The sequence below is a fragment of the Notothenia rossii genome (genome assembly GCF_949606895.1).
Source record: "Notothenia rossii genome assembly, chromosome: 2".
In the NCBI taxonomy this organism is placed as follows: domain Eukaryota; kingdom Metazoa; phylum Chordata; class Actinopteri; order Perciformes; family Nototheniidae; genus Notothenia; species Notothenia rossii.
Genome location: NC_136904.1, coordinates 70639269 through 70666998, shown reverse-complemented (window position 1 = coordinate 70666998; position 27730 = coordinate 70639269). Strand labels below are relative to the sequence as shown.

Genomic DNA, 27730 nt, shown 5'->3' with positions numbered 1-27730 from the left:
GCAAAAATATGCTGGCAAAGACTATGTAACATTTGTAAACATATATTTTGATTATTAGATGACAACTATGTAAAATTAAACAATACATTTTAAAGCACGTTTATACAGACAGGACGTAACAATAATAATAAAAAAAAGATTTAAAAAAACAACTGAAAAGGAAGTGACGAATTAATTTCGACACCACTACCATCAAATAGGCTAGTTGCACAAGATGGCGTCTATCAACTTCCGGTTCATTGAGTGTGCGGTTGTAAACTTCCGGTCTACGGTAGAACGGTAGAGGGAAGAGCAATAGATAGCGTATAGTTAGCGAGAGAGATAGTGTATAGATATTATATAGGCACTATTTTACACTCGATGTCTCCAAGACCTACCGAAGGTTAACATCAGTGATGTACATCGGCTGGGACAAGCGGCAGGCTCAGCCCCGAGGAGCAAAAGAGAAAAGGGGTTCAAGATGTATACATATCCAGTTACGTCGACAATTATGAAGGTAAGTGACAAACAAAGCTGTAGTTACTGGCTAACTTTGACAACTTGACAGTCTTGATACAGTGTAAAGCGTTTTAATGATGTACTATTACGTTTTTTTGAATAACATGAACGATATCCAATTCCCCACAGTTTCAAACAAAGATCTACCTTCAGGGAGAGTGAGCATCAGGGCTAGCTGTTACATGTCCATGAGAAAGCATGAAAAGCCTCACGATCTCAGAGTAGGGAGGAAAATAAAAAGTGTTCATCGGTTCAAAGCCTCAATCAGGTTCATGTTCTGGGGTTTTGATGTGGCTAGAGTAGGTAACCTGTGATTTAGGATTCAAACAAGCCCAGCTAGCTGAGGTGTTGCAACAGATTACATAGTGACATTACATTTGCTCACATCAACTGGTAGCTAGCTATGTGTGTGTAGCATGAGGGGGCTACAGATTTATTTTCGTTTTGTAACCCTCTCGTGTAAAATGATAAATACATTAGCTAAACCCAAACTTAGCTTTCATCAAAGATTCTTAATGAGAGGTTGAAAACCGTCTCTGCTCTCATGGAAACCCCAGAAACTGGTTGTGACGGCTGCTGTTCTTTACTGAATGGTTAGTATAATCCATGTAGGGTCTAATTATTTGTATTGGCTGGTTTTGTACCCTACATCTATGTTAAGCTGTTCAACGTTCTACTAACACTATTTTATGTAGTTATAAGATAATACATTGAGAGAGCTGAGACAGGCTATACAAGCGTATCGGTTTGAATGTCCTTAAAGAACTTACAAAATGAAGGACAACTCTGTTCTTATTAGGATAATATATACTATTATTAATGGGAAATTATTTGTCATTAATGACAATATGCCCGCTGTATTTATAAATCGTGATTTATTACAACTTTCCATGCTCGTTTCCGATGTTACACGACCGCTCCGGACCAAACAGCTTTCGCCGGTTAGTGACGTCACGCACGTCACGAGTAGAACACTTTTTGAATAATACACTAACTATATGGCTGATGTCGGACTCTGGCTCGGATATTTCGACATTATCGAGTGACAGTGAGTCGTCAATAGACTCGGTGCACTTTCAAGAAGAGGAGGATTTTATTGAAGAGGATGCCGGTGTGGTGGAATCACATCATGCGGGCGAGTCTAACGTGGTGGAACCATACCAGTTTGAGCCACAGTATTCAAGTAGCGGTAGAGATACAGACGGGAGCGAAAATGGGGACGAAGATCCTGGATTTGGCGGAGATCCGGTGCGGCAACAGAACACAGACTGGTATACATTTGACTTTAATTCATAGAGATTCTCAATAAATAGTAAATAAATAATAATAACTAGCAGGCACACTTGGCTCAGGCAACAGAACACAGACTGGAATACATGTGATTATAATTCATATAGATGTTCATATATAGTAAATAAATAATAATACATAGCAGGCACATTGGCTCAGGCAACAGAACACAGACAGAACACAAACACAGAACACAGGGGTTGTCGACCCTCCGCTTCGCGTCGGGCCGAACCACGCCCCTTAGCTGTGATATAATGAGCATATACCACGGCCTGTCGTGAGCTATTGCTTAATTATAATTCATAGAGATGTTCATATATAGTAAATAAATAATAATACATAGCAGGCACATTGGCTCAGGCAACAGAACACAGACTGGTATACATTTGATTATAATTCATAGAGATGTTCATATATAGTAAATAAATAATAATACATAGCAGGCACATTGGCTCAGGCAACAGAACACAGACTGGTATACATGTGATTATAATTCATAGAGATGTTCATATATAGTAAATAAATAATAATACATAGCAGGCACATTGGCTCAGGCAACAGAACACAGACTGGTATACATGTGATTATAATTCATAGAGATGTTCATATATAGTAAATAAATAATAATACATAGCAGGCACATTGGCTCAGGCAACAGAACACAGACTGGTATACATTTGATTATAATTCATAGAGATGTTCATATATAGTAAATAAATAAGAATACATAGCAGCTATATAAGTACAGTCCATTTACCATTTACTGGTATACATTTGACTTTAATTCATAGAGATTCTCAATAAATAGTAAATAAATAATAATAACTAGCAGGCACACTTGGCTCAGGCAACAGAACACAGACTGGAATACATGTGATTATAATTCATATAGATGTTCATATATAGTAAATAAATAATAATACATAGCAGGCACATTGGCTCAGGCAACAGAACACAGACAGAACACAAACACAGAACACAGGGGTTGTCGACCCTCCGCTTCGCGTCGGGCCGAACCACGCCCCTTAGCTGTGATATAATGAGCATATACCACGGCCTGTCGTGAGCTATTGCTTAATTATAATTCATAGAGATGTTCATATATAGTAAATAAATAATAATAGATAGCAGGCACATTGGCTCAGGCAACAGAACACAGACTGGTATACATTTGATTATAATTCATAGAGATGTTCATATAGTAAATAAATAATAATACATAGTAGGCACATTGGCTCAGGCAACAGAACACAGACTGGTATACATTTGATTATAATTCATAGAGATGTTCATATATAGTAAATAAATAATAATACATAGCAGGCACATTGGCTCAGGCAACAGAACACAGACTGGTATACATTTGATTATAATTCATAGAGATGTTCATATATAGTAAATAAATAATAATACATAGCAGGCACATTGGCTCAGGCAACAGAACACAGACTGGTATACATGTGATTATAATTCATAGAGATGTTCATATATAGTAAATAAATAATAATACATAGCAGGCACATTGGCTCAGGCAACAGAACACAGACTGGAATACATGTGATTATAATTCATAGAGATGTTCATATATAGTAAATAAATAATAATACATAGCAGGCACATTGGCTCAGGCAACAGAACACAGACTGGTATACATTTGATTATAATTCATAGAGATGTTCATATATAGTAAATAAATAAGAATACATAGCAGCTATATAAGTACAGTCCATTTACCATTTACTGGTATACATTTGATTATAATTCATAGACACTTGGCTCAGGTAACTGCATCAAACTCTGCTAGGCTTAGAACTCACCACAGAAGTAGGTCTCCTCCTAAAAATGCAATTATTTCTCAACTATCTTTTGTACATTTAGGTGTACATGTGAAAAATGTACAATCATGGAAACAATTGAAGAGTGCCAATGCTGCCAAGAAAAGGATGTCATGGTGGCCAAAATGGAGGAATTCAATGAATATGAGGGAGATGGTGCAAACATAACCTGCGTAATAGATCACCCAGGATTCCAATCAAATTGTCTGGATGTTTGGGTGTTGCAGACAGCCTACCATCATTATTCAAAGAGGGACAGACAACAAGCAGGTGATCAGCCACGTAATGAGTAAGTTACTTGTGTTCACAAATTTGTAGAGCTCAGAAATTTGATGTATTTTTGGGAAGTCATTTTTTTGGGGTTATTATTTTTGGGTCACTCTGGCAAAGTTACAGAATAAATAGATAAATAAGCAAATAAGGTTGAAGTGATTACCATTGACATTTATGATCTTGTATTTTACAGAATGTATCGCTATGTGGCATACCGCCAGCTAGTGAGATTTTGCTGGGGAATACTTGGTAAGAACCACAGAATCCCGCTGCCATCATGTGCCATTAAAAAGATCCAGGAGACGTTTCCATCTGACATCTACAAGTCGTTCAAGTATCCAGCACTTTTTAGAGTCAATAACTAAACTGATTGTCAGTTCAGTGATTAAATCTGCTTCTAAACAGCGCAACAGCCTCTCTCTTGTCTGGTTTTTCCCATCGACTGCTGAGTGGATCTGGGACATCGAAAGGTTCCTCATCGACATTGTTTTCGCACAAGCGTAGAGTCTCGGTCAAGAGTTCGGTAACATACTCTGCAAAAAATATGTTTTATAATCAAGAATGATATACTATATTTTCTAGTCCCCCAATTATGCATAGCATGCCCTGAGGCACTTTGCATAATTAATCATTGTCGTTGAAACTGTACACTACATTCTCACATAGCTCAATTTTCAATATTTACACAATAATGTTGTCCAAGATTGAATGTTTTTCATTAATTTGGTAAAACGGTATAATTAATGTTATTATTCTCTCACTTTCACTTTCTTACCATATGTAGCTGCTGTATTCACACGTCTAACTACATGACCACCTTTCTTTGCTTTGGGGAATTTCACAGTGTATTGGAGTTGTCCTGTACTGGTTTTGGCATGCTTCCTGCCAGAGTTCTCATTGTAGTGCAGTGCTGCTAGGATCAACCTACAAAATAAATACATTTATTGTATAGAGAGAGATAGAGAGAGAGAGATTTCATAGGGATTTTAGCATTTGCAGGCCATTTACATGCACACAAACCCATAGATCTCACTACAGGAGAGGGGAAACCCCCCCAAAAGAAGAACTTGGCAAATAGATAAATAAGCAAATAAAGTTGAAGTCTCTAGTATTTTCTGATGAGATTCATATTATACTTTACCTGCAATATATGCCAGTGTACGAGTATGCATACATCTTTGGGGCAAACTGGTTGACTATACTGTGGTATACTTCCACCCCGTAGGTTTGCTGTGAAGGTGACATCTTCTTGACATCTCTGACAAAAGCTTTCTGGCTGACAACTTTATTCAGCTTTAGTGCTGGCACTGAATCTGAAAATACACAATCAAAAAAGGATATAGGATATACGATAATAGAAAAAATATCAGTTCTTCACTGCATATCATTTTTCTTTACTGAAGACCTAAAAACATTCCAACACAAAATTTGATGAGTTGCAGGCAGCCGACCATGGGCACCTTTCTCGAACACTCTGACATGTTTGGTGTGAATGTTTATAATGTGGTTGTTGAGGGACATCAATTTTTCAGCAATCATTTCTCCATTTCCATCCGGAGTTGATACGGCACACCAATACAAATGGTTCAGAATGGATTGTATCCATTCCCCAATATCGGTACATTGCTTGTCCTTTGCAAGCTTTACCAGTTTTTTTTTTAGGTCTATAAAATAGAAAGTTCAGTATTTTTATTTTTATTTTTATTTTATTTATTTTTTTAAATTGGAGAATTTTAATTCTACTATAGTTAAAAAAATTAACCTACTTTTTGCAAGGTGCCAAACGTCGAACCGATGGTCCACATGTTCTTGGTTTTCCTTCAGCCATTTGTTGATCTGTGTGTGTCTGTCTGTCACAATTGTCTTCATGACGAGGTTTTCACTCTCCAAGAACTGGACACATCGCACAAGCCCCTCATTTTCCATGTGGACACTTGAAGGGACTTCATTACTCTGGAAATACATTCAGAACACACATAATATTTTATAAAGATGGCTATCATAGAGCATTTGATTTTCAGCGGTCATATTTGTGAACATGGTTAATGCTTTGAGCTTGAAATGCATCGGCCAAAAAAAAACTCTCCTGAAACTATATTGTCTTGGGTTCGATAGACAATATTCTCAGCTGTGTTTGGAGGAGGCTATTCATAACATAGGATATATTCACTAATACTGACCTGCACAAATTGAACATCCAACACCTTGTTTATTGTGAGGTCTTGTATGGTATAGGATCCATACTTGGCACAGTGACCAGGGCTATCACAGCGTCCATCCCCTCCAAACACCAGTTCTTTGTGTTTGTTCGTCTCCTTCAGTTTCTGCACAATGTTGTTCCGATTCTTGGTCCAGACTGTCTTGATTGCAGGTTGAAGGAATTTCTTCTGATGATTCAGAAATGTCCTTGTTGTGATGGTGTAGCAGTTGATGGACTTCAGTACCCTCAGCACTTTTGTTGGTGATGTACCCGCAAAAACAATTCCTGCTGACAACAGCAGATTTCCAGCAGGAGTTTTATCAATTAAAGGTTGATTCTGCCATGACCTGTGAGAAAAATATATTCATTCAATTTTTCTATCATACTATACAACCTGTATGAGTATCTCATGAATAGGACCACCTGTCAATCATGGCCACAAATATCATTCTCGAATACATATTTCGCATGGTCATCATTTAAAAATATTACCTTTGAAAACCACAATGTTTGCAGTTTTGATCGATTTCCACAAATGTGCCCATTGTTCTCCGAAGGCGACCTGGCGAGTTCTCTTTACACATCGGACAATGGGTGAATAGTGACATCAGGGAAGACATGAACACAAGCAGAAGCTTACTCCTAAGAGGATCATTGTCGTCCTGGTTGTCACTGTCCCTGTGAAATGGACAAAGAGTAAAATGATCAAGTCTGCAATAAATGGCTGGATCCGACCCTGCATAATGATAATGTAGCAACATTTTAAAAAACATGACAAGACAATACTCATCAGTTGACGAATCAGATTCCACGTCTGATGGGCTATAAAGATGATCATTTTGATTATCTTCTTCATGTTGGCTATTGTCGGCCTCAAGCTCTTTTTCCTCATCAATTATGTCCCTTTCAGGGAGGTTTAGCTGCAGGTTGCACTGAATCCCAGCATCCACAGTACTTGTATCATCATGTGTTTGTGTCCCAACAGTACACCCAGTTGGTTTGACTTCAATTCCTGAAAATATTATATATAATATTATATAATGATATATATATGCATGTTACATGTATGTGTATTTGTATCTTACATATCAATATTTAAATATTATGATTACTGACCTTTGGAACAACCAACATGGATTCAAACTTGCTCTCCAGCTGACCTGAAACGTGGTCGTGCCTGCATGGACTTGTGGCGTATTCGTGGAGGGGGATCCGTTTGCACATCAATTTCATTCTGAAATGTACAAAACACAGCACAACTTTACAAATACATTTTTGAAACTAGCTTGAAATTGTATTGAAAGTGTTACAGGCTTGGCCTGTCACTTCAAGAGTAGCAGCCGCAAGGGGTTGTGGTTTTTGGAGTCTGTGTGTGTGTAAAATGTGATGGCCAAGGCGAAGTACGAAGGTATGAAGAGAGATACGAAAGCATGGGCGGACTGGGACACAAATTCAGCCCGGGACGTTCAGACGCACCGGCCCACGCGTGCGGACCACCCTTGTAGCCTACAGATAAATTATACATCCATGCTAATATACTGTTATGACTAGATTCCCCAGAGTCAAGCCATAACTGCAGCTGTCTCACTTTCCTCAGGGTCAACTGCATAAGAAGAACATCAGCAATCAATTAAATTACCAATATTATATCAATATCAAAATTCGGAAAGGAAATGCTTGTCTAATTCAGGCCTATAAAATAAATGCAATAGTGAATTGGCCACAAATCTCTGTCCTTATTATTTAATATTATTGAATATTATTATTTTAAATGATAATATTATATAATTTAACTTGGAATATCATGAGCATATGACTATCCTAATGCATCTAACTTTATGCACAATATAATAGTCTGGCCAGCCCTGCAGCCCGTTCTAGGTTCCGATTGGCTCTCTAGGTTGGCATTCTAACTTCTAACTGGCTGTCCAGGTTGTCAATCACAGCCGTGGGCAAATTATGCTAGTCGTAACATTGCTAAACCTTTTCATGACGGTTTTCTCAGGGAGCTTGTCTGATGAGTGGACCTCTGACGCAGGCCTCGCCCTCTCCCGGCCCAGCCCCTTCAGTTAATGTATTAGCCTACTTTCAAAAACATAACATTGACAACCTATCAATAGCCCCGTAGTCTGTATTCTATCTATATGGCGCTGGTCTGTAGGCCTATCCAATACAGTGTCAATGTAACTGATTACTGTGAAGAACGTGAATACACGGAGGTTCTTCCCACGGCACCCGAAGCCCCGTTTTCATGCTTTTTTCTCCTCGAAATGTCTGGGCAGCTGGTCACCGACTGACAACGAGCCAAGTCAGAAACCCGAAACTACGGTTTTACTACGGAGATACCGTTAGTAAATAAGGTAACACAAGTTTATACATAATATAATATCTAATAACATTCATAATACAACATGTGGTTGAATTGATTGAGAGAGCAATGCTATAAAATCAAACAATTAAATATATGAATTATGTACATAGCCTACATGTGATGAAGATACAAATTGTATTTTTACACAGTCCGTTCTGTATACTTACTGGTGTAGACACAGCTTCCTCCCCAGTGTGGATGTCCAATAGATTGTCGCTATCTTCAGTTCTGTCAGTGGCTTCATTGAACAAAGTTTCCAATACCTATGTAATAATATTGACATTTTTCATAATTTGAAGCGGTTTTAGGCCTATGAGGTATACTTTTACTATAAATGCTGTGGGCAAAGTGCATGCAATCATATATGGCATCATGACTTCATCATCTCATAAATGTGTGAGATTTGACATGTCATTTTGATTCAGGCTTTATGCTTAAAGCAAGTAGCGCAGCTTACCTTCGCTCTCTCCCTTTTGGCGAATGCATTTCGCCGTCTCTTTAGTGGAGGACTCTGCATCGGGGGACGTGTAGGAATCGGCGTGGTGGCTTGTGCTGGCATTTGGGGTCTTGGCAGTATTGTTGGAACAGCATCTTTGTTCAGTTTGAAATTCTTTTTTAATCCAATTTCCTTAGCGAGCATTGTGGACTGGTCAAAACACGATCTTTCAAAGTGCTGCCCACAAATTGTAGGTTTCATCGACCCCGGGTTACCTGGACCAGCAAAGTCCGCCCTCGTACGACGCACTTGTTTGGTCCATATACGCGACATTCAGTAGCGTGGCGTGGGGAAAAATTTAGGGGAAGCCAATTTTTTTGGAGGGGGGGGGGGGTGGTCAATAACGTAACCAGCCCGGTAACATTTGACACACATTTGTATCATACAGATGCAGGACTTTTACACGCCTGTTATCTGACCGACAGGTCCGCACGCACTCTCCAGCTGAAACTCTCTCGTCTTATTAATTTAAGCATTTCTTATTAATGTATGCAGTCAAAATCCTCAAGTTTCTGCTTCAAGGAAGCACTCTGTGCAATGGTCTCTTTGTCCCATCCCTGCTCTGTCATTATCCTGTCAAAAGCGATACAGAGCGACCCGCGTCCTTCATGGATGGCCTGTACTGCGCGGCTTTTAAAGTTCCACCTCACAGCAGAACCCCCTGGTACACGCACAGCTCGATCAACTTCAGACAGTAGTGCTGATCTCTTACATGAACGTGAGAAAAAATTGTGGAAGGCATCGAGATTGGCAAAAAACAGTTTGGCTGCTTGAATGTTGTTTGTGCCTTAGCATAACAGTGGATGAATAGCGCATTGGGGCAGTGTGCTTTCACTAAAGCCTGAACGCCACCGTGCTGTCCGCTCATGCAGACATGAGCTCCGTCATAAGTCTGACAAATCAATTTGTTTGTTGGACTGTAGTTCCCGATGGCTCTCATGACAACTGATGTTACAGCTTTTGCGTCTCTTTCTAAGCCGACATCAAAAAAGCAGAGGAAACGTTCACACACACTGCCTTTTTCATTCACGTAGATTATGATAGTGAGTTGGCACTTATTGGAGATGTCTGATGTGTCATCCACTTGTACAGCAATGAAAGGACAAATCTTTATTTCTTTATCAGTCTCATCCTGGATACAACGAGCTATGCTCTCAATGATGTCATTTTGTATGGAGTTTCATCTGCTTTAATTTTTAGTTGCTGCTGTAGCGGAAGTTTAGTGAAGTTATGCTTAATTAAGTATGCCAAATCTCCTCCCTCCATCATGCTTCATTTGCTTGATCATTTCTAACGGCGGTGATGACAGTTACAGTACTACGTAGTAAAACTGATGTCGATGCGATTTGATTGGATTGTGAGGAAAGGGATTTTGCCTCACAATCCAATCAAATCGCCAGCCTCCAGGGGAAGCCGGAGGCGGCCTGCTTCCCTTGGCATGGCCCTGACCAATCACAGATTGGCAGGGGCATGACGTGGGCCTCATCTGATTGGTCAATCCCTCCATTTTTTTTCACCAAGGGAAGCCAGATTTGGCTGGCCTCCTCTCGCAACACTGAATGCAATCTACTGTTTCACCATAACATCTAGAGGGGCGCTGTTTCACTCTTTGTAAAATACTCAATGAGAATGGGAGAGAGACGGAGAGACGGTCCGGCAGGAACACACAGCAAAGGAGAATTACCGAAACAAAACAAAGTGTTTTTATTTATTTATTTAAATTATAACTACAATCAGAAAAAACAGGGGAAGCCTGGCTTCCCTTGGCCTCCGGGAGAAAACGCCACTGGCGACATTTGATAATTTTTTGGCCACAAAAACATCCCATAGCCAGATTTGGAGACGGCCCCACATCCCCATACCACACATCGCTTGCCGATTATTCTTCGCGTTTTGTTGTTGTTCATCCTTTGTTTTAATATTTGCCGCTTCAAGGCATTTAAACAATGGTGACTCAGCTGTGTTCTGCTCAGCTGTGTTCTACTCATGACGTCACCGCCGGAAATGACCGAAGTTGTTGTTTCCAGAGCTACGAACGATCGTTACTAACTGACAACATTTGTATGCTGTTATAATCGTGATTTATTAAAAAATACATCAATAATAAAAAAACAAATGGCACATTTCTCAATACAAATGCAGCCTCTATCATATACTAAGCCCACTAACAGGTGCTAAAAGCATTTCGTAAGCTCTTTAAATTACAGTATTCCAAACAGCAGAACTTTTGTGTATGTGATGTGACTGACAACCTGACATGGTTTAGCCTTTTCCCACACCTATTACTTGCCTGATCAGCCTGCTCTCAGCTTTCTCATTTGTCTGTGTTGTATTGAAGCAGTGTCCTAAATGTAAAATGACTGACATTTTGTTTTAAGAACTGTTCACCTGTGGAGATTGCAGTGGCAAAGTGTTCCTGTGTAGCTGGAACAGCACTCTGCAACCACAATGTTGCACTGCTGTTCCAGACCGCACACTACTCCACACTCAACCTGGCTGCTGTACCCCCTGTCCTCAGCTGCACTGAAACAGAGCAGCGATGGCACAAGCCAAGAACCATGGTAAGTACAGTATGTGTTCACAACCAATCCACGATTTAATTAGTATTTCCTTTGTGCCAAGAGCTGATTTAGTATGTTGCATCAACAACCTTTTCAATTAATTTGACAATTATTTTGTGTAATTAATAGGGTGTGAAACCAGGCAGAGTGAGTGACATGGTGTTCATTTCCACTAAGCCAAAGCAGTTTACAGTTGCTGACGGTGTAAGGTAATATCTATTGTCCTAAGTAATTGTATGTAGCCTGCTACAACTTTGTGATTGTTGTCTGAGTGTAAAATTGTTCTTAAAGTCCTAATTATCATATAAACATGTTCAAAGGAGTACAAGTTACAAGGCCGTGCGGGGGGAGCTGCCAGACCCAGATGTCCTCAAAGTCAGTGAGGCATACAAGAACTTCTCAGCAGACATCGTACTACGAAAAAAAAACGAATCGCTCACTACTCAACTTAATCAATAGCTATCCATTAACAAAAGTTGTGGATGCTAACTAACTTATCTTGCATTGATATAACACTCTTTCAGAGGAAATGTTGGAAATGCACACATTATATATATTTTTTGCATCTACTTTCTGGATATCGTACATCTGTTCATCTGTTATATAAACTAGCATTACTTAAATATGCAGAGACTAATTGAAATGTTTAAATATGTATTTTCCCCCCGATACAACATCAACATATGTTTTGTAAAAGTTTATTAAATTAATCTGTCAAATGTTATCATATCGTGGATTTATTAAATTATGTATTTTCCTTTGTTATTTATGTGTGTGTTTGTTTTGAGGATATAATTCATTAGTACCTAAACATAGTATGGTATAACTGCCTTTTGTAATGAAATACACAATTGGTTTGGGAGCAAGAAATCTTTTAATCGTTGTTGCCCAGGCTTACCGAAATGAATTGAAACTTATCTCCCGATTATAACATTGTGTAACTTGCTGCTGTTAAATACCGTAAAAACTATGTGCAATATGTGCTTTATGTGCAATATACTTTATATACATATGCCATCTTTAATAACTGTAATATATACCGGGCTGCTAAATCCTAAGAACTGCTACAGGATTTGATTTGTTTTTTATCTGTATTTTTGAAAAGTATGTAACTTATCTTTTTTTTAGCATATTGTTTATTATATTATAACTTAATACTTTTTTTAGCATATTGTTTATTATATTATAACTTAGTACTTTTTAACGCATGTAAGATATTCAACACTAAGCTGTCTGTGGCTCTTTCCTGCTGTAACGCTGCAAATTTCCCCTGTGTGGGGCTAATAAAGGGATTCTGATTCTGATAACGGGACGAATTTGTACAAAGGGGCACACAGCAATGTAGTACCGACTTTCTTACTGGAAGGCCAATCGCTTTTCTTTACACCAAAATCCGCTCATTCTTGCTCTCGGTGTGTCATAACAAACTGTCAAACTGTCAAGCTGTCAAAACTCTGTACTCAAATCGGAAGTACTCGGCCGCACACCCAGCCGCCGGAAGTTGATAGACGCCATCTTGTGCACAGAGCCTATACGGAGCGAAAAGTTAAACCAGAAGAATCAAGACTATGAGCTACCACTAAACAACTCACAGTCGGAAAATTACCTTTAATAAAAACCCTAAACGTTTACTTTTCGTTTTGAACATCGTTTTAAGGTGTAAACGTGTTATTTAGAAATGCGTGTTCCCGTGACAAGGGGAGCATTTCATGACGGGGGTGCATAATTTGACACAACACCGGCAAATAACACGGGCCATAGTGAGTACCGCGGAAAAAGGACATTTGAATTCCTAGCAGTTTGTTTATATGTATGTATTTGTGTATAGATGTTGCAACTATACAGAGCTTTAGCAATCGCCTGTAACTATGGTCATGCTAATAATGCTATTGAATTGAGAGAGAAAGAGAGAGAGAGAAGTGACAAAATGTATAGAGGGACAAAGTATTGACAGGATAGTAGTGTGCATTAGACATGCTCAAGAACAAATATAAGACATTCAAGGAGAGAGAGAGACAAAACACAGATTCAACAGTAAACATGATGTATCTTTCTATTTATTTAGCTAACCACTATTTAGACTGTGTGTTTTTGATTGACTTGATTAAATGGATTTACTACATCAATGTATGTCTTTTCAGGCTGCCATGTTTTGTCCTTTCTGTGGCCAACATCTGGGGACAGTTCAAGTGTTCTGTGGCTCCTGTGGCAAACATGTACAGTTTTTGGCAGAAGTTGAACACAACAGTGAGTTCACTTTTTTTTTATTGTATCTGTTTCAAATGCAAGAAATAAGGATTCAACACACTACTCTGTTTAGAATACTAATTGGCAGATGCATACACTAGTTATCAGCATGAAGGACACATTTTTTCATTGTCTGTTTATGTGAAAAAAAAAGCCATCATTAAATTGTAGACCAATGCATGATTAAATACACAAAACAGCTTACAGTATATGAAACGGAACACAAGTGTTGATACGGAAATACAAGTGTGAATCCTTCTGTGTGCATGTGTGTATTATGAGACTGTTCTGAGCCCTACTCTTCAATGTATTACCCATGCACAGACAGACCTAAAATGATGTTTCAAGTTTTAAGAATATTTAATCCTTCCTTTCCAGGTTTTTACAAAAGTCTTTGAATATTTGCCTAACTATTCCTTTTCAGATTGTTAAACATTTTGAGAATTGTTTGATTTTCCCTTCAGATCTTGAAATGACATAATAATTGATAGTTGAAGTAATGCAATTATGTTATCATGCCATAGTCTTCTGATTTAATATGTAATGAAGTACATGTAAATGTAATCCTAAATTGAAGACACTGCAATTTTGCAGATTACAGATTGATCTGTCACAATCCTAATGTCATGTCACGTTTTTAGTTTAGTCTGTCTTGTTTTGGGTGTTATTTTGCTGTTCTGTTCCAACCTGTGTCTTGTTACCCTGTCGTTAGTTTCCCTGGTGTGTTTGATTGTCTGATTGTGTTCACCTGTTGCCCTTGTGTTTCTGCCTCCCCTGCCCGGCTGTTTCTTGTCTCGTGATTACCCCTCCCTGTATTTAGTCTTGTCTCTTCCTGTGTTCCCCTGTCGGTTCATTGTTTGTTTGTCCTCCCTCACGCTTCTTGTTAGTCTCTACTGTCTCCCTCCTTGTTGGTCACGGTCAGTTTTGTGTGTTTGTGCTACCTGTGTTTTTCATGCCATGTTTTTGTGTTTTTTCTGCTTTAAATAAAGCTCGCTTTTGTTTATAACCTTTACCTTTTTGTAGTCCTACCTTTTTCCACGATTCCTAACAGAATTAACCAACCTACAATGGACCCAGCAGATTTTTATTTTTATTTGGACTTGGTCTCCCTAGAGTACACTCTTCAGTGTCATTATGCTGAATGGAGTAGAACCTCGGCTAAAAGGGACAAAGAGGCTGTCCTCAAAAAGGCTCAAATGGAGGTGGACAACGTGCCATGGTTGAGAAGCTCGTTGCCTGAGTTTCTCCGAGTTTTTTCTCGTAGCCCTGAGTGCCAGTCTCCATTCTCTGACCCTTTCTTGGGATCCCGCCTGGCGTTTGGAGGTCCACGGAGCCTCCAGAAGACCTCTAAAAGATGCAAGGTCAGGAAGCCAGCTCGTTCTCGGGTACCGGTCCCAGCAGCCATGGTTCCGGCTCCAGTGCCGGCCCCAGCAGCCAATAGCCCCTGCTTCAGTACCGGTCCACACAGCCATGGTTCCGTGTGTGGTAACCTTGACTGAGGTTACCACATGTAAAGCTAGTCACTGACAACGCCTCAGCAGGAGGAACCCGTGGACCCTAAATCTAAGTGTAGGTCGTGGACCGATTTCAAAGCTTCCCTTAATAGGTTCAATTATGACAGAGGCATGGATTCCAAAAATATACGCAGCTTTATTTAACAAGTGTTGGAAATAGTTTAAAATGTCAATTCATGTAAAGTGTTAAAATGGCAAATATAATTCAACACTTATATAAGTTACCCTCCTCAGTTGGGCAGGCCTGGTTCGCTGGGTTGCAGTGCCTGCTAATCGTGAGGGACAAAAACAAGAAAAGCCACACACCAAAACAACAAAAGCATGCAATATTCAAACCACAATCTCTATAAAAATAATAACAGTGAGATATTTAGCATACAGAAAAGAAAGTGTCACACCGTGCAGTCCCTACACTGAAGGCAGGCAGCGTTCCACCCGGGCCCAGGCCTACGCTGCAGAGGAAGAGGAGCGCAACCCAAGACACAAACAATAAAATGATTATATTACCATACACTGCACATGAAGAAAATGAATAAGAAAATACAAAAAAACACTATAGGACAGTGGCTGGCCTGGTCTTTCACAGAGTAGATTTCCAACTCAGCTTAATCCTGCCGGGGAAATGGTCACTTAAAGGTGACCTATCATGCAAAATGAACTTTTGTACGTCTTTTATACATGAATATGTGTCCCCGGTGTTCCAGGGAACTCACCAATACCTCATTCACACCAACGGTGTTTCAGGGCCGGTTCGGAGCTGGAGCTTGAAAAGCACCGGGTTTTCCTCTTCACAACGCAGCGGAGCAGCCTCTTAGCTCCGGAATCCGGTTCATTTCGAGCACCAAAAAATTGTCCGGCCAGAGCAAAAGCACCACATACGTCACGCTTACGTCGAGGCGGGAGCAGGGGCAGGGGCTGGATCAACTCCTGAACAACAACAAAAAGCCGGCGTTTTATCCAGTTTGTACACAACGATGGAGAAACTTAACAAGGAGCAGTGGTCTACTGAAGAGACCAGCTACCTACTGGGAATCTGGTCTTCCGAAGAGGTACAGAGGAAGCTGGAGCAAAATCGGCCATTGTTGTTGTTGTCGGTGTCAGCTGTGAGGGGTTTCCGCGCGGTTTGGCTTTATGAAGCAGGCACGCAAATGGTTACGTCATGACGCAAACGATGACGCAATGACGCAGCACCAGTCGGACTCTGGGCAATGTGAAAAGAGCCGGAACTAAACCGAAGAACCGGTTCTGAACCTGAAAAGCTCTAGCACGGAGCTTGAACCGGAGTTGCGTTGGTTTGAATGAGGTACAAGTGTCAGAAAACACAACCCTCTCTATTGTCCTCCATACTCAAATCTCTTAAAAAGGGGCTGCAACGGATCTGATACAGACAGATTTGAAAACTTCTGTGACGTCACAGAAGTGGCGCTAGGGCTATTGGGCCAATTCCACCAATCAGGAGGAGACAGCCACGGACATTGCCGTTCGAAAGCGCTGGAGATGCTGTAGTACATATGCCAGGCCTGTAGATGGTGCTGTTCTCAAAGAATCAGCCCATGCAAAGTCAGGGTTAAATTGAGCGAAATGAGGAATGGCTAAAATGCATGATTTGTTTGGTATTTTGAAAAATAAAAAGTATTAATATGCCTTTTATATAGGTATGGTCCTACACTATATTATTAAAATATATCATGATAGGTCCACTTTAATGTATTAAGTAGACCCTCCAGAAAAACGCGATTCTGCGATCGCAGAATTTCCCGCATAATCAGCAAAATGCAGCAGATTTTTAAAAGTCCGCATATTTATCAAATGGCCGCATAATCCCCGCATTTTTCCACACAAAGTTGAGAAAAAAAATTAAAAAGTTAACGCGTCTTGACGAGTAGTGATTATGACGCAACGTCATCAGCCCGCGCATCACAGAAGGCAAACACCGTCGTGTGAAGGTGTGGAATTCACACACCAAGATGAACAAATCGAATCCATCACATTTACCCACGAACATTTCAGCTAAAGACCGGGCAAAGCAGTACCCCAATGTCTTGCACGAAAGTCGGGGGAAACTGTTCTGTACCCCGTGCAACTGTGTGTTGGAGCATAAAAGGAAATCGACTGTGAATACCCACTTCGATTCGCTCAAACATTCAAAAATGGTTTCTGCTGCGGACAAGAAAGCCAAGCAACTCACGCTCACAGAGGCTTCAACCTCCAAAACCCTTTCGAGGGTTGCAAGAAACGAGGTGAGTAGCCTACAATATTGAAGCTGGTCAGATAACGAACGAGTAAATGAAAACAGAATGAGGAGGAGGAGGCGTGTGTGTGTGTGTGTGTGTGTGTGTGTGTGTGTGTGTGTGTGTGTGTGTGTGTGTGTGTGTGTGTGTGTGTGTGTGTGTGTGTGTGTGTGTGTGTGTGTGTGTGTGTGTGTGTGTGTTTCTGTGATGTAGCTTGCTTCTAGTATGCTTTTTTATCATAGCAACTCTTTAAAAGTGCTCCCTTTCATTCAGTAGAACAGGGTGCGGGAGAATAATCACCTTTTTTCCGCTTCCCGCATATTTCACAACTGTTCGCATATTTCGCAACTTTCCGCATATTTCGCAACTTTCCGCATATTACGCAACTTCCCGCAATTTTCCCGCATAAAATCACATAAAAACCCCGCATTTTTATCGCATAATCAAGGATTTTAGCCCGCATAATCAATGATTTTAGCCCGCATAATTAAGGATTTTGGCCCGCGTTTTTTTGGAGGGTCTAATTAAGGATATACATGTTATAACCCGCTCTGGTGCTGTACCTCAAGGACTGAATAATTCCCTTTGAATTATTTTAGACGTTTAAGCTTTTCTTGTGAGACCTCAGGAAAACAATTTTTGACCTTGTGCATGCACATAGCAAAATACACTGCCCGTCCGAAAAAAAGTCGCACACTAAAATGTATTTCTGTTGCATTCATATTCTGCCAATATCTTGTATTGATGATGGGAGAGGCGCACCGCTTCGCAAAATCTTCTTCAGCACATCCCAGAGATTCTCAATGGGGCTGAGGTCTGGACTCTGTGCTGGCCAATCCATGTGTGTCTCATGCTCCCTCAAGCACTCATTTACAATGTGACAAATCCTGGCATTGTCATCTTGGAATATGGCCGTGCCATCAGGGAAGAAAAACTGCATTGATGAGAAGACATGGGGTGTTTCTCAATGTCGAGGGCTGCTCCAGAGCCACTATTTCAAGCATCATCGAGTGCCGCCGAAGGACTGTTCCAATGTCCAGCATACTTGGAATTCTACCGAGGCCGGAGTACTTCGTAGGGAGAAATTTCGAGGCTGCACATGTGTAGACTCCGCGGCCTTAAAATCCCCACAATGCTTTGCGCACGGACCAATTTTCAAATCTTTGGCGGAAATCGCGCTCCATTTAAGGCGGGGCCTCGCATATGACGCACACCTGCACACCTGTTAGCCTGTTAGCCTGTTCCACAATTCTTCGTTTTCCGAGGCTAGGAAGGATTCTTGCCGCCCATCACGCCCCCCCCCCAGAACAATAGAACATTAACACAACTTCCTACACAAATTCTTGGCATAACATATCTTACAAAAGATGGGCTACAACATATCGGTACTGTACGCCTATATTACAGATGTATTTTAATTAAGCCTCCAGTATTGAAAATTACAGAAAGAACTTGTCAGTACAAATACCTTTGAGGTGTTTGCTAAATTAAGGTAACTAAATCAATAATGGTTATCGTGGTTGTTTATAATGCTTTTATTGCTGGGCTACACATTATTGTTCTGAAGTAAGACGGTTTGAAATTATTCCAATGTTAGTTGCCGAACTGACGGCGAAACACAGGCAGCAATGGAGTTAAGGCAACCGGTATCATTTAATGACATGCTTAAAAACCTGTTAAGCATCATTTCTTTCACGAAACAGTGTCTCACGGCTTCTTAACATTTAATAAACTATGAATATGTCATACCCACCTAACGGGAAGAAACTCAGCTAACTGACGATACGAACCATTTTTACCGAAACAAAACACAAGTCTCACAAGAAGCGTCTAAATGAGCCCTGAGCGAAAAAAATGCTAACGCACTTAGCACAGAACTCTAGGTATAAATACTTTATTACTTATCGGATCTGTACAATCAAGATATTAGCTAGCAAGCTGAGATTCCACAAATTCCAGAAATATAAATGGAGCAAAATCAGGAAATGCGTCTTGCCGTTTCAGATCAAAAGTTGTGTTCAATGGCATTAAAACGATAACAACGCAGCTGAAGGTTAATCCAATGGTTAATCCAATGTGTCTGTGTCACTTAGAAATGATTACTGATAATCCATCATTCCATTTTTATGTAAAAACCTGAGATTTCATATTTGCTGCTATGATAGCTACTACAGTGCATGACAGCTTCCGGCTTTTGGGTATTCTGGCTACCCATCACTCTCACTCCTTATTTGGTAATGTGTAGGTGGATTTAGGAACTTCCCCTCGATTCTATGGCTCTAACGGTTAAAAAGAGATGTCAATCATCAAAACCGACCGAGTGGTTTTTTTGTGCTAAATCTCTATAAAATGGTCAAATTTAACTTGTTTTGCATCAATATTGATACAGGGTACTTAGAATATGTTATAGTTTGGATTCCTAAAGCTTTTAGTCTACTATCCCATCATTCAAGGGTGGTTTCCCTATAAGCAATGTTTTTTTTTTGGACGGACACTATAATATAAATTGTTTTACTATGTTCAATCTGAATTTACTTTAAACTAAAAATAACCTATATTGATTCTGACTTTTCTACATCCAACTCACAGGTTTATCATTGCTTTGAGAAAAAAGATTATTAATTTACCCCTTTTTAGGAGAGTAATTTGTTCTGGGAATGTCATTTTCGAACCTGAGACCTGGAAATCAGGCTCGGGGCTGAACAGGTTTGTAATATAGCCAAACTAAATCAATGAGATAATTCAGGTGCATTCATACCTTTATCTTTTGAGCGTTTTCCTTTTCTTTCTAAACTGGGCACCTGATGCCATGTGCCTTTTTCTCTCCATCACCGTAGGTATTCATTTTTGACCCGAGAATCAATGCATAGCGTACCCTTCCCCCAACACTGTCAACTACAGGCCAAGAATATACCATGTTGCCTTTGTCAGTTTTTAAATTATTCTTTATTGTTTCATACTACCCAGGCCAGGAAACAAATAAATCTGCAAAACTATTTATATTGTATGAATGACTTTGGTGGCATTTCGAGGCGTGAGATTCATTTTTACTAATTGCAGTACTTTATAAACGTTGAAAGTGTTTATTTGATAGAGATAGTTTACCTGCCGCCCCCCTCTCTCTCCCCCATAGTGAGGCAACCTGAGATCCCCCCCACCCTTCTTTGAGTGTGAGACCTTCCATCCCAGCTGTCTGCTGTAAAAAGGGCGGCCGTTACTCACCACATTAGCTAGGGTTAAATAATGTGTCGCTAGCTGAAACAGATTAATAACTGCAGTAATTATCCAATGGAAGGCTTTTACAGATTGGCTTAGTTAAATCCAGTTGTTTTTTTGACGGGCAGTGTACAACCACTTAATAGTCAGCTGCAAGTTTGACCCTAAAAAATTGCAACAAAAGGTTTCTCAGTGTTTTATTGTAATATCAGGTGTACTTCATAAAATATCAGAAGTCTACCTAAAGCTGAACACTACAAATGTCTAATTTTCAAGATGGCAGCTGCAAATTCCTAATAATGACCTTACTCATTCATTATTCATCCAAGTCAAGCAATGTTGGTGCCTAAACCCATGTTTTGGTGATCTAGGAATCCAATTAGCACATTTAAACTATAGTGAAGTGATTACATGTACAATTATATTTGAAGCAATTGGTTATAAGCATATTCATATCAAAATCTACGGTAATTTTTCAATACAATTGGTAATTTCTTCTTTCTCCAAGTTCAAAAATGCCCAGTATTGGTGATTTCACTCATAATTCACATTCTGTGGAAGCTTTCAGAAGATTCATTTACATACCAAGGAGGAATACATTTTCATTACGGTGAAGAACTGTGAAATTAATAAAAAGAGAGCCGCAACATGGCGGCTCAGTACTGATAACCCCTTTATCTATTAATTGTTTCTTATTTTCTTAGCTTATTCCTATTAGTATATTTTCTAGCAGGGCATATTTTTGATAGTGTGATTGTGGAGATGGGAGTTTCAAAGCGGTCAACAACATAGAATCAATTTTCTTCTAATTTCAAGCCAAATAACACATTATGCGATGTCCTTTTTTCCTTTTTTTGGAGAAATTTAAAATGCTGGGCCTTGAAAAGGTCTAGGCAGTTTATTTGTTGGCATAATTGTAAAACCTAAAAATAAAAACCTTTCAGCATTTTGTAATTCAAGGGAAAGCTTGAATCGTTCTAATTCTGCAGCTCTTCCCTCTCTCTTTCCTCTATTCACCTCCTCTCAGAAAATCATGTTTACTATATGTGCTTTATCCAGTAACCTGTGCGAGTACTAGTATCATAATTTGATTCTAGGCTCTAGTTAACTACAGCACAATATCTGAAAAGCTATTTAGAGACCAAGAGAAATATATATTTTTTAAAATACATTTTTACTTAGTTTAGTTTTCTCAACCGTAGCAGTCATCTGCCATTAGTCACAGCTGAGCCTTTGGCTATGGTAAGCACAAAGCTAAACTTTAGGCAACGCGTGCTCTGGAAAAGTGGTTCTAAATGGTGATTATCTCTGTGACTGTGAATTGATCGACAAATCCTGGGTCTGCTATTTTTTTTGCCTAACTGGAAACTTCAAACTGTGGTAAAACAAATAAAGCAGCAGCATTGTGGTGTCCATTTTATAACATTTAGGAAGGTAGCTGAGGTCTGATATTCAATTTAAGACACAAACGTATTGCCTTTTCGCCTGAAGTCTATTATAACTTCCAGTGCATCTAATATCTGACAACTGATACTGATATTTAAGGGTGTCTAAAATGAGACACTGCAGACAAATTTAAAGAATGAGTCACCTGCGTGAATGCCGGGTGTAATTAAAAAGGTACAAATGTTCAAAGACTGTGTTGATTAAAAATGAACGTTATATGAGATCTTTCCACTACGTTAAATAATAAAATAAATAAAGATATTCTAGATGCTGCAGTTTGACATATAATTTAAAAATACCAATTAGAATGAAAAGTCCTCGCCTTAAACTTAAAAATTAGATTAATATCCCGTCATCCTTATCATATCTGTCATGTTAATTGTCTCGTTAACGGCTAAGACAGAATATTAATTCTCACTGAGTGTCTCTTAAATATAAATATGTATATGAAGACCATGGGAGTGGACTTAACCTCAATTATGTCATAGTGAAAGTCATTTTATGTGAGAATACTCATGATTACAGGGAAATAAAAGTAGGGGGCTTTATTGTGTTAATATGAACTCTCTTGACAGCCTAATTATGGCATCCAGATATTTTTATTTTCTTTGCATTTATTCAGCACGTTCTTCATTCTGTCACAGGTTTTTCTGCAGCTACTGTAGCAAATCAAATGCATTTTTCATTTGTTTTTTTTTACCATACTTGCCAGGTGTAGAATATTCAGTTTGAGTTCCCGTCTTCAATATTTGAGTTCTGGGTTTAAAAGCTAATGGCACTTGCCATAACCATTGATGAGAGAAAGGAGGAACGCACAGCAGTGTCAGAGAAGGTGCTGTACATGATCAAAGTGCAAGTATGAAGGAAGAAAGTTGCTCACTCGTAGCCACGAAGAAAACAATTGTTTATAATTGACCAACTTCTCCTTCAAGGGATGGATTTGCCTCCCACACAGTATTATACTGATGCAACTTTCACTCATCATACTGACATACTGTAGCTGTCAGATGAATAATAAAAAGGAGAAACTCACTCCACTTTAACAAACTTGTTTAGTTGTGGTTATGTCAGTGTAGTGTTTACAGATGTGTGAGTGGTTTTCAGAGACTATTAAAAAGTTCATTTTTTAGTTATTTTCCCACTATTTACTCAGTTCATTGGAAGATATCCTGTTGCAGAAACACATTTATAGATATTACTTATCTTTGTATACTGTCTGATATTATGTGATGCAACTGTGTGTGTAGGTGGGTAAACTCTGGATCTACCATGGCTGTCATTGATGATGAGGTAAAAAAACTGAATGCGACATTTCATGATAATATAATGATAAAAAAAACTTTTTATTTAACTGTCAGCAATGAGAATTTACATGGTATCAAGGTTAAGGACCAAAATGCAAACTACTAGGCAGACAGATACAGTTTTCTGGCTCTATTGGTAAAAACAGTGAGGTACAAGAATTCAAAGGACCATAAGCAGTGAAGAGTCCAAACCAGGAAGGCCGTCTATAGAAGCAAAAAATCCAAATAGGGTAGAGAATAATACATTCTTGAATCAGGTAGAAGGTCAGGCAGATACAGGTCCAGGTTATCGGATAATGTAAGGGAAGGGTGGAAAATTGCTGCAGTGTAATTTGAGGAAATAGAAATCTAGCTGGAGAGGATGGAGGGAGACAGAGAGAGAAAGTGTGAAACTGTTCTAAAAAGCACAAAGGCAGAACAGCAAGCAACCACAATGTATCTTGTGAAGTGTAGAATAATAAGCGGATGAATTTACAAGTAGAAAATAACCCGTTGCCCCCCACTGACCCCCTGTTGAATCCAGTCCTGGGCTTTGTGTTAGCATCCTATCGCTACATAATTAGGTTTTATGTTTCTGAAACCAACCAGTGACTGTTGAAATTTGATTTAACACATTCCTTTGGTATACGTCATGCCTGTCTTAATCCCCTAATCATTTGATGTCTATGCGCTTCAGTGGTGCAATACCAAAGAGACAAGACCTGACACGCAACCCTGCTTAACACCAACCCAATGAACCAAATTGTAGTTTTAGTTCTTAATGTTGCTACATGAGATTTACCACAAAAGAGGAAACCTTAGCTTTTCCCTATTTAGATTTTAAAACAGTGAAGTCTGGGATAATACTGAAAAGTGCTGTTGACAAACTTGCAATGCATGGGTTATCAGCCTAATGATCACTTAGCTTCTGGGGGAAACATCCTATATATCTGGGGTTTCAAAACTTCTTCTTAAGCTGTCTTCACATGATAAGCAGTAAAACAGCTTTGCGCTGACTTTGCTGTTGTGTTTCTATGGAGGTGCCGCCCGACTGAGGGAGGCGCTACCCTCGGTGGAAGCGTATCGCTCCAAATTGTCACCAAGCGCTGCGCAATGCTACAAATTATTTCAAATTGGACTTTGTTTACAGTTGACCTTTTAAAAGTCCTCTATTATGCAAAGTGCACTTTTTGATGTATTTTATAGATATGTGTACCTGGTGTGTCAGGAGAATCACAAAGGGTGTTTCTCAATGTCGAGTAAAGCTGCTCCAGGGCCACTATTTCAAGCATACTACGTCATCGAGTGCTAGTCAGGGGGCCAATCCTGAAAAGTGCTTCCGTTAACACTTATGCTGCCATGTTTGGGTAGAAGCTTTCAACATATTTTTTTGGTAAGAGGGGACCTATGTAAGATGTTCTAGGGTGGTTGACAAGTTTGAACAATTATTTTGTGACTTTTAGAGGCCATTTCAGGCATATTTTTCAGATTGCCTGCTCGAAATGACATGCCCACAATAAATATAGAATATCTCCCCAATCACAAGGGCCATATAGATAATCCTGGTATCAAAAGAAAGGTGACAGCAGTGGGATGGCTGCAGAAGTGTCAGAATGTAAATGGATGTTAGTGTGTCAGATAAAATAGAGCTAGACCATTGAAAAAAAGTCAAAAATTATATTTCCGCCTAAAAAAAAACATGTTTTTAGAGTGAATATCAGCTTGGAAACATGAGATAGTAGCCCAAATAATTTAGGAATCATGATTCCAATGTATGCTAGGTACCTTTGCCAAGTTAGAGCACAGTAATTTCATACAGTGCAATACTACACAGGTTTGAATAATGTAATGTCCAAGCGGAAATCTATATGATACTCGAGGTGACCTTTCGTTCTAATGCTTTTTGACTTATTAATGTTGTATTTTGACAATACACTCGGATACCATAATAAGACAAAATATTTTTGTGGATTACTGAGGATCATCTTCCCAGTAATGGAACCATTGTATGTATACAAAATATTACATAAAACATTAAATAAAAACTAAAACAATAAAATGAATCCAGTGTTAGGGTCGGAAGGAACCAGAGCAACTCAGGGGTTAGGCATGTTCAAGCCAACAGGCGTGTTTATTTGGAAGAGGGAGGGAAATTTATAGACGAGGTATAGTCAAGGCAGTGTGGGGCACTAGAATCCTGGTGTCTATGAGGGTGAGGTCAGGCCAATGGGGCACAGGAGACAATGAGAAGGAAAGAGACACAAGGTCAGAATGGCACAACAACTGGATGCACAGCAAGGTAGTAAACTTGGTAAGTCTAGAATCTCAGGTACATACCGTTAGGACCTAGAAGGCCCTTCAGACTCAATGTTTGCTGGTTACAGACAGCGATCTGTACGCCCCTGCGCCCTCAGTACACGTGCTGATGTGGAGGGCTGAGCATCGCACACTGAAGATCTCGTTGTTGATGTGCTTTTTTCTCATTGGAATTCATGCACCACGCTGCACGAGCACATCCACACGCCCCACTGCAATACAGTCCTCTTCTGCGACAGAGACACTGTCTGGTAATGCACTGACTTCCACTTTCCTTGCATCCACACACTGTCAGCTGTACGCATGTGGATTGTACAGGTTCCTTGGTAAGAAGCATGGGGACCAGCATACCATTCATCATCTGCCAACCACAATTGATTGGTGAGGGCAGTTGTGGATGTGTCAATAGTGACTGTTTCCAAACCTTCGTTTGGTAGTGGGCCCTCTTGAGGTGCATTGACAATGCATCTTCTGTTGGTGGTAATGTATCAACATTGGCTTTAAGTTTTCGAAAGAGAGCGCAGCGAGCTTCTTGTATCGAGTTGCTGGTTGACTTAAAGGCCCAGTGAAGTGCATGTTTTTGCACCAAAATGAAATGGCAGTTTCATTCCTTACATATCATTGTGCCTGTTCATGGCTAAAATAATTTTTAATAATTAATAATTAATGAATTAATGAATTATTAATTTTGCCGTCTGAGCCTAACGGAAGTTGCCGACGATAGTGGCTGTGACGTCACAAGATGTACCCAGTTGCGATTGTAAACATGGCGGAGACTCTGGAAAGTGATACTAGTGTGAGAGAAATGATGATTTGGACAGCTTTTCGGACAGGATAGATGAGGAAAGTGATCAATCTGGTGCACTTTGAGGGCAAAATTAAGAGATGTATGGATACAGCTCTCAACACTCATATGAAACATATATTTCAATAATCAAAAAACATTGGAAGGATTTCTTAACCTATTTTATACAACTAATATTACATAGATGGAAATATTTGTTTACATAGATGACCAAACCCACTGAGATAACTTAGGCTACAGTTTACCTCCCTGAGCTGACGTTATCTCTCTCAGTCCCACAGGAGAGCACTCTCCCTCTCCTTATTGTTGAAACAGCTAATCTCCGTTAGCTCCGAGCTAGCACCAGATGCTAACAACAACCCTGTAACTCTCTCAGTCTCTCTTTCTCTCTCTCTCGAATTGACCAGTGGCCTTTATTTATCATGATCAATCAAAGAATCTACGAAACAATGACACCAGCCAGGCTCACCTTCATCTTTTGGGAACAGAAACATCGCCACTTCGGCAGACTTGACATTACTACAGCCAGCGGCAATGCATCGTTTCCCCTGTGTTTTTCATCCCTCTTTCTTCACTGTCGCCTCCATTGTCAGGTTTTCTCGATTGGCAATCACTTCCAGTCGACTCCGACACACTTTCCAGGAAAATACTAGCTCAAAAACGTTGAGAAATTCGACTTTGAAAAAGAGAAAAAATGAACGGTGGTGAATTTAAACAGTGCGGCGGTGTCCATCTCGTGACGTCACGCAGTAGATCGCAAGCCACGCCCACGAAGGCGAAGTTCGACTGCAGATTTCCCCGGAAAATTCAAAACTCGTCAAATTCGTTGCTATTCCAACATCTTTTGATATGGGTTCCAATGGACAATTTTGGTCATTACTATACGTATTAGCATAACAGATCATGCACAGGTGCACACTTCACAGGGTCTTTAAGGTCATAGAGCTTACATACAAACTGTTCTGCCAAGGTACTTCATCCTCACCAAAGTTGTGGAGAAGATGCGGGTACTGCTGGAACACTTTCCATGCTGTCCTTTTTCCAATTCCGGTGAACTGGCTCGTAGTATCACATCCAGTGATGGCATGAAATGCCAACAGACCATCGAGCATCTCATTTGGTAGTGTGATTTGATGGACTTTGATGTA

General features: G+C 39.7%; 2 protein-coding genes across 3 annotated transcripts in view; one reads left to right on the top strand and one right to left on the bottom strand.

Annotated features, from left to right (window-relative positions):
• Positions 1–769: 769 nt before the first annotated feature.
• Positions 770–9215, bottom strand: LOC307028476 (uncharacterized protein). Of its 2 annotated transcripts, XM_079663529.1 has the most exons (9): positions 8925–9215; positions 8635–8730; positions 7213–7330; positions 6589–7108; positions 6077–6443; positions 5663–5849; positions 5038–5209; positions 4672–4820; positions 770–4429 (listed from the first exon to the last, which is right to left on the bottom strand). In XM_079663529.1, exons 4-9 carry the CDS (start codon positions 6867–6869, stop codon positions 4275–4277), a joined length of 1311 nt encoding a protein of 436 aa, XP_079519655.1. In that variant the 5' UTR covers positions 6870–7108; positions 7213–7330; positions 8635–8730; positions 8925–9215; the 3' UTR covers positions 770–4274. The 2 variants fall into 2 exon arrangements, with proteins under 2 accessions (XP_079519655.1, XP_079519656.1); XM_079663530.1 differs by lacking the exon at positions 8635–8730.
• Positions 9216–10950: 1735 nt separating this feature from the next.
• Positions 10951–27730, top strand: part of pth2ra (parathyroid hormone 2 receptor a) — a 206364-nt gene continuing 189584 nt past the window's right edge. The window contains exons 1-3 of the mRNA XM_079663531.1: positions 10951–11524; positions 11654–11733; positions 11845–13771. The gene's annotated coding sequence lies outside the window, so the exon portion shown is untranslated. The remainder of the gene's footprint in view (positions 11525–11653; positions 11734–11844; positions 13772–27730) is intronic.

Excerpts from the sequence above, each read along its gene's own strand:
- LOC307028476 (XM_079663529.1), bottom strand. The coding sequence starts at position 6,869 with ATGTTTTTTAAAATGTTGCTACATTATCATTATGCAGGGTCGGATCCA. Across the intron at positions 6,444-6,588 it reads AAACATTGTGGTTTTCAAAG|GTCATGGCAGAATCAACCTT; the intron begins GTAATATTTTTA and ends TTTTTCTCACAG. Across the intron at positions 5,850-6,076 it reads TGGATGTTCAATTTGTGCAG|AGTAATGAAGTCCCTTCAAG; the intron begins GTCAGTATTAGT and ends ATGTATTTCCAG.